Consider the following 15323-nt stretch of genomic DNA (forward strand, 5'->3'; position numbering starts at 1 on the left):
TGTACTCGCTTAGCTCGATCGCCCATTTTGCAATTTGCCCGGACTGAAGAAAGCTGTGAAGAACAGTCCGGAGTGGATGATCGGTGCAGAAAACAATGGAGTGCGACTGGAAAGAATGCCGGAGCTTCCAAGCGGTAACGATCAAGGCAAGAGCCAACTTTTCCAAGGTTGGATAACGTGTTTCCACATCATTGAGAACCTTGCTTATGTAAAAGATTGGTCGTTGATCGCCTCGATCATTCCGGACCAGCACCCCGCTAACCGCCAAACTGGAGACAGAAACGTAGAGATATAATGTCTCCCCCTCCTCAGGCTTGACGAGTACCGGCTGACTGGTCAAGTACTCCTTGAGTTGTCCGAAGGCGACCTCGCAGGCGTCGTCCCAGTAAAAATCTTTATTGCCCAGGAGGAGTTGGTAGAAAGGGAGACATTTGTCCGTTGACCGGGCGATGAACCGATTTAGCGCGGCCATTCGACCTGTTAGGCGTTGCACCTCTCGCTTATTGGTCGGAGATGGGAGTCCCAGTACTGCTTCGATTTGCTTCGGGTTTGCTTCGATTCCTCGCTTGGTCACGATATATCCCAGGAATTCGCCCGAGGTTATGCCGAATGTGCACTTGGTTGGGTTGAGCATCATCTGGAACCGATCCAGGATGTCAAAACATTCGGAGAGGTGCTGGATATGCTGTTCCGCTATTAGGGATTTAACTAGCATGTCGTCGATGTAGACTTCCATCGTCTTTCCTAACAAGTCGGCGAACATCGTATTAACCAAGCGCTGATAAGTCGCCCCTGCGTTCTTCAGCCCAAATGGCATTACTTTGTAGCAGTAGGTCCCTCTATCTGTGATGAATGCAGTATTCTCACGATCGGCTGGACTCATTGCGATTTGATTATATCCGGTGAATGCATCCATGAACGAGAGTAGCTGGTTCCCTGCGGTGACTTCTACGAGTCGGTCGATGTGAGGTAACGGGAAACAATCCCTGGGACATGCCTTGTTGAGGTCGGTGAAATCAACGCAGACTCTCCATTTGCCGTTCTTTTTCTTGACTACCACCGGGTTTGCCAGACAATCATGATATTTTACTTCCATTATCTAATCGGCTTTAAGAAGTCTCTCGACTTCGTCTTGCACCGCCTTCGTCCGATCAAACCCGAGACGTCAGCGTTTTTGCCGGACTGGTTTGAAAGTGGGGTCAACATTCAATTTATGGCAAGTGACCGATGGATCGATTCCGACCATATCCTTAGTGGACCAGGTGAATGTCGAGGATCTGGACTTCAGAAAGGTTATCAACTCGGTTTTGATCCGATCTTCGAGTTCGGCAACAATTCCAACTGTCCGGGAGGGATCCGTACCATCTATGTTGACCTGGATAATTTGACATCTCGTGGCCTTTAGCCGATCTCGCTCTCGCTTATGAGGATCGACTAGGTGATCCTCTCCCTGTAATTGCTATGTGTCCTCCTTTTGCCGTTGCTTTTTCTCGAGAATAGAGCAGGTCATGGCCATCTTTTGATCGCCATATAGCGTGTAAATCCCAGTGGCAGTTGGAAATTTAATGCAGAGGTGATACGTGGAAGGGACAGCTTGCATCGAGTAGATCCAAGGTGAACCCAAAATGGTGTTGTAAATTGGCAGGGCGTCTATGACAATGAATTTGGTCTTACGTGTTACTCCGCCATCGCGGACTTGCAACTTCACATCGCCCATTGACGTTTTGGACACACCATCATATCCGGTCAGCGTCCTGGACACCGTGCTGCCGGTATCCACTAAGATTCGCTCTACGTCGAACTCGCCCATTGTGACTTCCACGATCAGAGGATCGTTATGAGGATGGTGGATTCCTTTAGCTTCCTTGGTTGTGAAAGTGATGGGGTTCGCACTAGGCGTCTCCTCCTCGGAGATCACCTGAACGCTACAGATCTGACGCGCTCGCTTTTTCAAGGCCCGGACAGAATCCTTGCATTCATCGGTCTGGCCGATAATCATGGAGATACGACACCGAGGTGGGGTTTTTTCAGTTTGCTGTCCTTTTGGCGCTTGGGTGGTCCCGGGAGTCCTTCCACTGGCACTGGATTATTTTGTTGCGCGACGGGAGGTGGTTGTTGCAGGTCGCTCGGCGCGTTATTTGGATGGTTGTTGCCCTTCTGACCTCGCCCAGGGTTGGATCGTCACGATCTTCCTCCGTGACCTCTACCTCCGCGACCACCGCGGAAGGCTTTAGGCCGATAGACAGCTTTGATCTCACCAGATAAATACTTCTCAAATAAGTAATTGGACAGATGCTTGCACTCGGTCGTGGAATGGCCTCCGAACATGTGGAAATCGTAGTAAAGCTCCTCTTGTGCATCTGGAGGCCTGTTGTCCTGTCCTCCATCTTGTACTACTCCATGCTTTAGATCTCTTGGGTCGTGATGCTTCTGGGGCTCCTGGTAACCGTCTCTGCTTTTTTCTTTTGGCGAGGCTGGACGTGCAAGAAGGGCCTTCGTGGTCCGCTACTCTTCGTCCTCCTCAACGTATACGAAACGGGATCCCCGATGAAGCGCGTCGTCCAAATCTTTGGCCTCTCGGATGTTGAGGTCCACTTGCAAAGGCGACCCGGAAGTGAGTCCTTTTTTGAAGGCGGCGATCGCAAGATCTTCGGTGACCGAGACACTGGCATACTTTTCCTTAAATCTGGTAAGGTATTGTCGTAGAGGTTCGCCGCGCTCCTAGACTATTTCCCATAATTCGGCGCTGGAAATACCGCGTTCTATGAAGACCCGGTAGTTCTGCAGGAAGGCTGTTGACAGCGGAGCGAAATTGTCGATCGAGTTCGCCGGGAGTCGAGAGAACCAGATTAACACGTTCCCTATTAAACTCTCGACGAATAGCTGACATTGACCAGCGTCCTTCTGTTCTTAAGTGAATCTGGTTTTTGATACGGTAGGCATAAACAAGGTCATGTGCTGCATTGGGTCCTTCATCCCTTCGTAGGTCGGCAACCTTAGTTTTATGGCCGGGACGTACGTCTCCAAGATTCATTTAGTAAACGGGGTCCGCTGCCTGGCTTCGAACATCCTGTCGATCTCTGGAGCCGTGCTCACAGCCCGGTGGAGAAGGGATCCCGTATCTTGGATCTTGAGGTGAATCTCTTCTAATTTAAGATAGGGAGCAGGAATCGGATCTCTCTGAGAGAATTGCCTTATGTGGGGTTGCACCCCCGAGGCTAGCACCAAGGGTACGTTTTGGTTTTGAGATCGGAAGGCCGAAGGTGGCGGATCACTAAACAGCTGTTGGTTTAGGGGTCCATTCCTTCGGGCTACTTACCTCGGCATAATGTTCTGTCGGAGTGGAGGGGGCGCACTGCATTCTATCACGTCCATCCGTCAATTTTTGTCGGATAACAATTGGAAGAGATCCTTAGAGATCGTTCCGAACACATGACGGAGGTCATCCACAGAGACGAGTTGGGGAGGTTGCACGATTTGCGCGGATGAAGTCTGTCTAGCGACAGATCCATCAACGGGTAGCTCTCCGTTAGGCTCCTGGGTTCCGTGATGGGGTGCTTCCACGTTCTCCACCCCGTCGGAGGGTGCCGTCAAGTCGTTCGCTGGGTTTTCCAATGTGCCGAGGTGGCGTTGGACATAGACGCGTGCGGCGGGCGCGTCGGTAGGTGGATCCGTGGCGACATCCTGCAAGTTGGTGGCTCCGGTGACCGGGTTGTCTTGTTGCAGAGCGGTCATGTTGGTGACACCGTTGTCGGAGGCTAGAAACATGGTCTTTCTTTCTTGATGAATTTCGAAGGAATCTAAAAGAGAAGTGATTTGAGAACTTAGCGTCCCCACATACGGCGCCAATTGTAGAAACTGAGTTTCACACAATGAATTTGTTTGAAGGGGGAAATAAATTCAATAACAAGCAAAAGGGGATTGAAATATCTTTGAAAACAAGTTAGGGTTTTTTGTATTAATTGATGGATGGATTACAATGAAGGGATTCCCCCTTATTTATAGGCTTTCTTAGATTTACAGAATATATCCACTTTCCTAATCAACTCGGTTGAGATTTGGAAAGTTTCTTGTTTCTTGTCAGGTCGGCTGCCGGGCGAGCTGGGAGGTCGACTTCTTGTTCCCGAGCTGGGCTTCATAACGCTATTGGGCCTTCAACCGAAGACAGAATCCACCTCAAATCCGAACTCCCGGTTTAGATAACCGGTTTTCTTGCAGGTTTAGATCGGTATGTTGGGGGTGCCAATTCCTGCACCAACACATTGGTATGATGCAAGGAAGCTTAAGATCTATTCTTACCCTCTCAGATATAAGAACAACGTAGATCACATCTAATCTAGAAGAGATATTTAAATAATCAAGCTTGATCAATCTAAGCAACCATAACTCTTATCCAGCCTAATCCATCCCTAAGATCCTAACACACTACTCAGATGAACAAAACATGATGAACAAAATTATAAACACAGAAATTAATGAAACTTGCATGATTAGAAAGATAAGACAAAGATCTACAATATTGAAGAAAGAAGTAAAACTCAGATTCTTAATACTTAGAAAGTTATAGAACCAACAAGTATGAAAATTTAGAGGAAAAATGATAAAAAGTGGCAGATGATGTAAACAAAAAGCAAATATTTCCAAAAGAGTAAAAACTAGGTTACAAATATTATTTCTCTCTCTAAAGGACTTGTTGGCGGCCATAGGGTACACTAGATATATATAGGAAGGAAGGAAAGCCCTAAATCAGCTAGCAGACAAAATAAAGAGGTGGCTCAAAGTGTTCGACCATGTGCTCGGTCGAGTGGCATGGTCGAGTGGTTGGTCCATCACGTACCTCGAGTCTTCGATCTGGGATGATATCTGTTCAGTAAAATCGGGATAACTATTGAACTACACTTCCGATTGACTTGAAACTATCGTCATTGGAAAGTTAATTCAATGTCCTACAACTCTCATGAAGGATTCTGAAGCTGAATCGCAACGGAAAATCTTCATTTGGATCGATCTTTGAGGAGCTCGTTATGAATCCGACTGTGTGTTCGACCGTGTGCGAGGTCGAGTGTTGTTGTCGAGTGCTTTATTTTACGTTCTTGATGCTTCTAGTCCTCTTGTTTAGCTCCAGAATTAACACCAAGTCCTTCCTTAGCCTTTTAGAGCTCCATAACACCTAATAATACTCCAAATGCACTAATGTATGCAATGCATGCTTCTAAACATCCTAAGTGCATATTTGGACATAAATGGTTATAAAACCTAAGGAATCACTTCTATATGGTACAAAATATGAACTAAACAATGTCTTAAATATGGTAAAATATAGTGACATTAATAATTAAGAACTGTTCTAGAACATGAACACAAGAATAGACTAACCCTCTTTCAAGGCATTAGAAACTAAACTTGATTATTAGTTTGCTAAACTTTCATTTACAACCTCCTAGCCAAATTCACATTACAATCAAGTTCATTAAGTTCACAATGCATCATAACAACAACTTTCGCAGGCTAGAAATATATCGCTCAATTCACACTCATTCAGGCATTCTATCGAATATTTTTGATGCATAGAAAAACCTAGAGTCTAAACAACAATTAAGATCATGTGAATCAAAGAACCTAAGGATTAAGAACTCCAAACAACAATTAAAACATCAATTCATTGAATCTCCTAATTGGAACCCGAAAACCCAATTAGAGAACTACTCACACATAGCAAAAGAGAAAACAAAAATCATAGATAAAGAAAACATGATTAAATTGCATAGATAATAAGAAAGGGTTTAGAAATTTTCTTCAAGTTGTCAATGAAGATGAATCTCTAGAATCTCAAAATAACGATTTACAAAAAGTCACATGTTTTTGGAGTTTTTTAGTTCAAAGCGTGTTTTCATCGGTTTTGAAGTTTTTATTTTAAAAACTCGATAAAGAACTAAAAAACTCCAAAAACACCATGTATCAACTATCGTCTTAATAGTTGGTGATTATGTCTTGTATATATCTTCTCTCATGAGTGTTCTTGTGTTAGTTTGTTTCAAGACTTCTCCTGGTTCTCTATCAAGCTTTGTCAAGTTTGTGTCTCTATGTTTGATTTTTGCCTTCTCTTGTGCTATATTTTCAAAGTTTGATATTCGGGTTTGTTCGAATATACTCTATCTTTTTGTATCTTGTTAGTTGAATGAAGAGTTTGGGTGCACAATTTTTTTTTTTTAACAATGGGCTTAATATGTTAACTAATTAAAAGAACAAGACACATACGATCAGAGCCGTCGCTGACATTTATAGGGCCACAAGCCCAAATCCAAAAAATATTGTATTTAAACACTCTCTTCTGTTGGGGGACTCGAATCTGTTACCTATTGTTCCCATAGCCAATATTTTACCGGTAGAACTACAAGAGAATTTTGAGAAACAGGGCCGAAAAAATTATAATTAAAACTGGGCCGCAAGCACATGCTTCATCGCTTAGACCGGCTCTGCATACGATATACGCTTAATTGAAAAAAATAGGGTTGCAAATTCAAAAATGTATTACCTTGAACATTGAAAATACAATTTTCTTACATGTATATTTAAAATATCTTCTAAGCTCTAACATCACGAATACAGAATATATGAAACTAAAACCCTACTAACACAAATTCGTGAGAAAACATTTGGAAATCGTGTTCTTGTTTTCATAGAAAGAACAGTGCTACCTTCGTCTAGATTATCTCTCCTAACCAATTTCCAAAAAGTCTCTCAAGGACCAGCAGTGTGATATATATCACTACAAGGTGGGAACGGAACTCCTCTAATTCAATTTTGATCATAATTGCATCTACTTTATTGGTTGGAGTTCATTAGTTTCATCCAAATAATTTCATCAAAGGATGTACCACTTTTGGGGCTATCACTTTCATTGGCTTTATGGTTGATTTATAATTCTAGTTTGATACATTTAATTTGTGGACATTATTATAGTTAAAATAAATACAATAAGAAAAACATGTTTTGTTTTATCAAAAATACTAGATATTCACCCACGGTATACCGCGGGTTATATTTTTATTTAAAAATACTAAATTTAATTTATTTATTATATTAACTATATATGTAAATACTATTTTTTGTATTTTTTAAATGTACTATAGTTTTACATAGATATATTATGTAGTGTATAATTTCCATTGTGTAGATGTAGTGTTTTATTATATAGTTAGGATATCCTTATTGTTCATTTAATTTAATGTTGTCAACAAATATACTGCTTTTGTGATTTTATTTTTCGTTTACAATGTAGAGATGATAGTATTTTAAGTTATATTATATTCTCTTTTTATAATTATGTGACCCATCTTTTGGTATGATGTATGTAAAAGTTTATTATTATGGGATTTGTGTAGTTAGACTAAATATTAATAATAGAAAATGATAATTGAAATTAATTTGAAAATATATATTGTAAATAGTTAACAAATACAAATAAGGAAAAAAATTAAAATATATTTGTATTTAATTTTAAAACAATTATGAGATCTGTCTACAAACATCTACTTAATAAACAAAACTGCAAATATTTAACCAAAAAAAAAAATTGCTTTCCAATCCCATATCCAATATATGTGTTAGAGAGAGTCTCTATGAATCTCCATTCACAATAGAATTCCATTCCCTAAAATGATAAGATAGAATAGTAAGATTAAAATAAACGAAACAGAAAATTAAAAATTATAATAAACAAGATTCTTACAGTTGCGTTTGTGTGCTGAAACCAGCAACTAAAACTTATCTAACCAAGAGAACAGAGAACAAAAGTGTGTGTTATGTAAGCAGTGTGTTTTAGGTGTTTGGTGATGTAAATGCAGTTTAGGTGTACAATATTTATAGGCTTATATAATCCGTTCTTCTCCACTCCCAAAATATTAAAGTTAGCAACTAATTAGGTAGAAAATCTTTAGGAATATGATATCATTACGCATTTAACTCTGTTTTTTTTTTTTTTTGGCAAACCCGCATTTAACTCCGTTACTTTGTTTAGTTAACAACCTGCACTATGTGCGGTATTAAATAATTATTAAATATTTTTACTGTAATTTTTATTTACAAAATCTATAATATTTATCAGTAATTGGAATCTAAAATTTGATTGTGTAGTATATATATATATATATATATTTTATAAATATATAAAATTTTTGTATAATAATTAAAATTTAACCCGTGAGAATTATTATAATATCAATATTATATTATCATATCATATGAACAAAGAGTTCTTAAAATTCATTTTAAAGATTTTATGAAAATGTAATTAAAGGATACTGTATAATTAAGTTAAAAAGAGAATATAAGAATTTCAATTTGGGTGTTAACTATATTTTTGGAAAACTAATGTAAATATAATTAGAAACTAATGACAAATAAAGAAAATAGTGTATGAACCTCTGTGAGTGCGACACGTCAACATTTTGTGTGAGAATGCTTCTCTTTTAATATATAGGGGATTGGGGGAGATTTTTGGCAAAACTTATTATAACCCCTTTTTCTCTCCCAGGTGTGATAATCGAGGAACCCCTTTCGTTTCACTCTTCCGACGCTGGCGAAGTTTTTCTTTGCCGGCGTCGGGACTTAACCCGACTCCTCTCTCTCCGTTCTCGCTCTCTTTGTCTTGTTGTTGTTCTAGTTTTAGTTTTAGTTAAGTTCTATTTCCCCTTTAATCCCTTTATATCCCCTCCCACTCACCTAACCTCAATCACCGATCTGAATTCCAAAGAGAACAGCTGCTGGCCGGAGTTTCCCTGCTCCTACATGCAAAAAGACTCTTTCCCGGAGATGGTATCTGATGACCCAACTATTATCAGATCTGGAACTATGATCCACCAAGAGGAGACCTCAAATCAGGCTTCAGAGATGGTGGAAGTAGACCTTCTTGAACCATCGGTTACGCTGAACCTGGTGAGGATGTCGATGGCACACGACGGCTCTCCCACCATGGCATTGAGTTCTTGTACCGGAGATCTTAAGCTCCATTCTGTTACCTCAAGCTCCATTTTCAACCTCCAACCACCATCCCTCTCTTCGCCGGAGATGGCTGAGACCCTGAATCCGACATCCGCCCAACTTGGCCGCCGCATGATCCGTACGATACACCCGCTTGAGAAACTAGGTTTCCCATTGTTGGGCCCAACAAATCTCGGCCCACTAAGGTTTTGGAGCCCGTTACCATTAGATGTCGCAATTGTTCCTCCTATGCTTTTATCCAGGTTTGCTCGTAACTCAAATCCTTCCCACCCTAGGCAATTAGTGTGTAGATTTATGGAACCATTTGTTCGAAGACTGCATTTGGAAAGTAAATCACCATTGTTGCTAGTTTGGTTAAGGCTTTCTTTAGGGAACCTGCTTTTAGTTCTACTCTTTGATTCGGCTCTTGAAGGCAAATGCCTGAATGAACTCGGCATTATGATCCAGACCATAAGGTGCTGTGATTACCGATGTATCTTCACGCTCCCTTCACCATCTCGCTTGCCTACTAAGAACTCTAAACTGCAATTTTTTAACTTTGTGAAGTACCCTCCCAAAACTCTAAAGATCAGTGGCATTATGATCCCAACTCCATTGAGTGGGGGTTACCACCTTTTCTGCCCGAGTTGCACACAGTACCCAGTTACCCTGTCCATCGTTCCCTTTTAACCTCATCCTGAGCATTTGCAACCTTGCTCACACCTTTGCTAAGGCTCTACTTCGAGTAGACATCCTCACTCCGATGAGGTTCCCCACCTTGGCTTCATTAACATCGCTTAGCCTTCAATCGAAGTCAGCGGCCAACTTCTCTTCCACCGACTTGTCTTTGGAAGTTACACCGATATTGCTTGACCTCACAGGCTCCATAATCCTTCACAGGAATTGGTTCATAGCTCTCAAGACTACAATCTCGATGACCCCTATCTACTTATGTACCTTTGTTATTTTGGCTTTGGTTATTGCCTACCTTTGTTGTTATTTAAACTATGGTTCTTACCTTGTATGTGGTGTTCTATTCTAATGGAATGAAGCATATGGTTGTCCAAAAAAAAAAAGGGGGATTGGGGGAGAAGATCTTTGAAATAGTCGATTGAAATTGATTATGTCGAGTAATTAAATGAGAGTAGATATCTAAGAATTTTAATTTTGGAAAAAAATAATTTGTTAATAGGGAATTAATTGATTCGTGGCTAGGTTGCTTCTAAAAATGGTGTAGTCAGAGGTTTTAGAGAGCGAGTATTTATTATTAGTTGTTAATTTGGAAAAGAAATTAATTTGTATGGGCAGGTTATTTCTAAAAAGCATAAAGTTAGAGATTTTTGGGAAAGAAATATAACAAAGTATTGTTTAAAAATTTTTTTTTTTTACAAATTCGAAATATTTAATGCTAATGGCACACTTGTAAATAAGTTTGAACTTCATGATTTATTTCATAAATGTCTCCAAAAATGTATATATAGATTCTTCAAGCTTGGTTTCGATTTCGACTATTGGCTACAGACACAGCAGTTGGTTATCTAAGCAAATGTTATAGTACATTTTGCCTTGGTATCTTTACACCATAGCCCATGCATTGTTAAAACAAACATGTGTACTCTAACAAGACGAATTTCGTATAAGTATATATAAGCAATTCTTGATAGTTTCTTGGGCATTAAACTATGAGGCGAATTAGCGTTGAACATTCGGATATATCTGTATTTAATCAAATATTTTTTTGGGTAAAAGGTGCTAGATCCATTCAGATATTTCAAAACATATTTTTGAATTCAAGTTCGGGTTTAGATATTTGTATAGTGAATAAAAATAATTGATATAACAAAAATATTCTGAAAACTTATTTTAATATTAATGTAACCGAAAGTATCTGAAAATATCCAAATTACCCAAAAATTTACTAGATTTGAATTTAGTTAACCTTCGTAACCCAGAAACGATGGTATCAGTTGACACTGATCGTCTTTTAAAGTTGTTTGGTTTGCGGGTTGGTTTATTTCTTTGGTTTAGTACGGTTATTTAAAAAAACTTAAAGATTTCCTACTCTTCGTTTGGAGGTTTCCCTCATGGCTGTATTCCTGCCCTCGAGAAAGAAATGAGAGAGTTTGAAGTTCTCTGGTGATAGGGAAAAGGAAAGGAGATCATTCTGGGGTTAGGAGAAGAGGGGAGAACCATTTGGTATTGGGATGTGTGACACCCTGGTTTGCAGAGAAGTTTCAAATAACTGATTTGACCACCTATATGTCACTAAAGTTTCAAATAACTGATTTGACCACCTATATGTCACTAAGAGAACTCCACAGTTAAGTGTGCTTATGCTAGAGTAGTTTCAAGATGGGTAACTTTCTGGGAAGTGATTGTCGAAACTGTGCGAGTGAGGAGAAAATACAGGGAAATATCATGTGGTGATTTGTAGGATAGGTAAACAAGTCTTTAAAACCTCTCGGATGTAGCAAACTGGGCTTCGGATATAGGTGAGCCCACGAGCAGGGAGCGAACATGGGGCCCACTAAGAGAGGAATTGTGTGAGTGAGGACAAAACACAGGAAAATATCATGTGGTGATTCGTAGGATCGGTAAACAAGTTTTAAAGCCTCCTGGACGTAACAAACCAGCTGTCAGATATGGGTGTAACCACGGATCGGAAGGCAAACGTGGGACCCACTAAAAATTTTGGGACCATGGGTTGGGAACGTACATGAAGCCCACTAAGAGAGATGGCGGTCGGGACGTTACAGGATGAAGGAGATCAGAGTTTTTGTGGCGTGGAGGAGAGGAAAACACCGCCAGTTGTATGGTGTTGCTTCTTCTCCATAAATCAACCCTAATCTAGGGTAAGTAGGTGTTCTGACCTTATCTTGGAGATTGAGATGGGTAATGTGTGATTGAGTTGCAAAGTGGATTCTTGATGAATCCGGATTTGGTTCCTTTGGCTTGTTTTCTGGTGTGTTTTGGTTGTTATGGTGCTCAATCGGTTGGAGGATTGAGTTGTTTGAGGATTTGTGGCTGAGAGGCGCTGGTATTTAAAATTGACTCCAAGTGTTGGTGTCTCTCGACACCACACCTGCAGAAGGACAGCTCAAGCTGGTCCGAGATGACTTCGTTGGAGAAAATTTTGGAGGCCAAAATGATGTTTAATCAGAACTATTTTTGATAAAGAGATTTGTGGTGGTACATGATCAATATCCAACGGTGGATTTGTGAATTGAACGGATAGTTTGTGAACTAATCATATATTCATATGGAGGTTTTGGATAGACTGATTTGTGGCAAATTACATTGTTGGTTGGACCAACGAGTTCGGTTTATAATTATAGTTTTGGCTTTCTATACTATTAAAAGTAAAATATAACTAACATTTTTAGATGTATACTTGTATTTCGGATATTGGATTCGGTGCGAGTTTTTTTTTTTCTAGTAAGAGATTTAGGACCATTCAGATATTTTTAAAAATTGGTTTAGGTTCAGGTCAAATATTTTTCGAATTTTCCGTTCCAAGTTTTTTGCACAAGACTAGAGCCAACTGACAAACATTTAAAGTTACTTCCCCGGTTATGACCGTTAGCTATAATTTTGTTTTGTGCATTGTACAAAATGCGTTTTTGGCCTACGGTATGTAGTTGTATATGACTCTTTGCCCGACTCCATGATCATATTTTCAGTTTGAATAATCATTTATTTTTTGAAAAAAAATATTTTCTCTTTTTTAAAGATTTTTTTTCCCATTCTTTTTCAAGATTTTATGTAACAGTTTTTTTTATCGGATAGAGATATTCATCTTTTGAGTAATGTTTTAAAACCATCTACATTAATGATTTCAGTAGATTTGTCTGTTCTAGAGTTTAAGCAAATTAGTTTCATAAAATAAAAGACACTAATGTAGATTACTAAGAAAAGTTGTAAGATTAACACCAAATACAATACTTTCTTTCAACCCATATCAATGAGTGCAAATATGTGATAGATTAATTAAGTAACAATTGACTTTATTTATAGTAGAGTTTGGGTAATGGTTCAATCTAAGTAATTGCAAGCTGATATCTCATAATTTTTACGGCTTTTAACCATGATATAAACCTTATATTTAGAATATTTTCAGTATCTTTCGAGTCTTTTTTGGTCTTTATAAGTTCAGGTACGTTTTGGGACTAGCTAGAGCATTTTGGAACATATCGAGCATTATAGCTGAGACAAATTTTGGAGATAGTGTCGACACCAGTGCTAGCCAAGGAAGAGCACGAGTTTTCAAAGTTTTGAAGAATTGCTTGGAGAGAAGAATCAAGAACTCTTTAAAAAAAAAACTCTCTTTTCTTATCTTTTAATTCTTAATGCAGTTTATTCATATGATGTTTTGTGCTTCATTAATTATGTATGAATAATCTACTTATTATGTTTTGGGTATCATTATAGAAATTTCATGAACTACTAAGTTGATGATTAGTTAGGATTCATAACTTGATTTGTTCTTCACCATAGGTCATTGTTAAGGACCTGAAAGTTAGATAGGTTAGTTAATTACACACAAAAGTATTATTAATAATTTGACAAATCTTAGGATGGGTAAAGCACTTATTCGCAAAGGAATTTGGTTTAGAAATTTTGTGAACATATTGAACTTGAATTATTGATGCTAGTTCAATCTTTACGATTTGCAAAGAAATTTGAGATTTTAGTTTTTAGACTTAAATAGTTCTCACAATAGGCTGGCCCATTAGTCAAATCCCTACATTCGTAGGGAGAGAGACTCGATCCCTGGCGTGATGGTATCTTGTGCATTAAGGACTTATCATTGGCCACTGCACTAAGGTCATTTCACAAAAATTGGTTAATTATATATTAGTGATTCGAATTCAAGAACCCCGGTTAATCTGATACATGACTAATTGATTTATCTGTTTTTCTGATTTCTTGAGAAATACCCAGAGCCTAGCTTTTATTCTTATTTTTTTACAATAATTTTAATCTGTTTTGTTGTTTTAAAAAATTAATTATTTTGGTTTAGCTTAATTCAGTAACTAATAGTTTATTGTGTAATTTTATGTTTTTGTGGAATTCTACCCATGAGTACTACATTGGTCTCACAATTTGAGATTAATTCTAAAATTAATTCAAATTTATCACAAATGTTGGGTGTAATTTTAATCATATATTTATCTATTATAATTTATATGATATATTATGTAAATAATAGAGAATTATGTATTCTCTAGAAAACTATATTAATATGAGCCGTAACAGCAAATATTAAGTCGATATGGACCGTAATGGCAAATATCTAGCCAATATGGGACGTAAAGGAAAACATCTAGCCAATACGGGCCATAGTTGAACCTCGGCAATGGCTATGTTTTGTAACGAAACGACATTGTCAAGAGAATATTGGGTAATAACCTTATAAGAGAATATTGAAAACGGCTTTATCTCGTAAAATGACGGTTACTCGAATGCAATTCCCATGAAAATTATGATTGGTAAGTTTTCTCTATAAAAAATAAACTATGTCATCATAATACGACACAAAATCGAGAATAAAGGCAAAATACTTCACGAAATGACAAAACGTACGACTCAACTCTAAAGCGCGGCTAGTAGTATATAGATTGACTCGTTTGATCCTTGTACTGTGCAATCAATTATTTGATCAATCAACATACTATTCGATTATTTTTTCTTGTTTTTTGTAATCTCTAAAAGAATCTATGATTTCTGTCCAAACAACAAACATTGATTTCTTACGGGATAGATAATTTGGTAAAGGTTTGTTTCAGCTCTATAAGATGGGTCTAGGCGTGGAAATTCCAAATTTGAAAATAAAATGATTACCATGTTGCTAAAATGAATCATTGAATCTTACTAATTTTCATAATATGTATCATCAAAAAAAAACCTCAAAATATATTAATAAACTAGTAACTATTTCGCGGAAAACCGCGGGCTGAACTTTTTTTTTTGATGAAAATTTATAATAATTTATTTTGTTATTATATTATTTATAATGGCTTGTTATTAAATATTTGTTGCTTATATTATAATTTTTGTATTTTAAAAATTTTTATTGAAAACCTGTCAAAAGATATAAATAGTAATTAAATCTTATTTGTTAAATTTTTTTAAGTATCAATTAGTTTTGATTCTAATAAATTTTGTTTTATTTTTTACAATTTATTTTATTTGATGTGTCTTCTATTTTTATTTTTTTAATTAGTTCTATTTTTAATTAATTAATTAATTTTAATTAAATTTTTTTAATGGCACCCAACTAATATAGTAGAATATAGATAGACATTACAATCAATACCGACATCCGCCATTATGTGTATATA

General features: G+C 37.7%; 1 protein-coding gene across 1 annotated transcript; it reads right to left on the minus strand.

Moving 5' to 3' along the window:
• Positions 1 to 1459: 1459 nt before the first annotated feature.
• LOC104748403 (uncharacterized) lies at positions 1460 to 1999 on the minus strand. Its single transcript, XM_010470051.2, has one exon. It carries the CDS (start codon positions 1997 to 1999, stop codon positions 1460 to 1462), a length of 540 nt encoding a protein of 179 aa, XP_010468353.2.
• Positions 2000 to 15323: the final 13324 nt, after the last annotated feature.

This window comes from Camelina sativa, chromosome 15 (assembly GCF_030686135.1).
Source record: "Camelina sativa cultivar CO46 ecotype springtype chromosome 15, ASM3068613v1".
Classification (NCBI taxonomy): Eukaryota; Viridiplantae; Streptophyta; class Magnoliopsida; order Brassicales; family Brassicaceae; genus Camelina; species Camelina sativa.

What these genes read in the sequence shown, in the direction of transcription:
- LOC104748403 (XM_010470051.2), bottom strand. Translation starts at nt 1,999, where the DNA reads ATGATTATCGGCCAGACCGATGAATGCAAGGATTCTGTCCGGGCCTTG.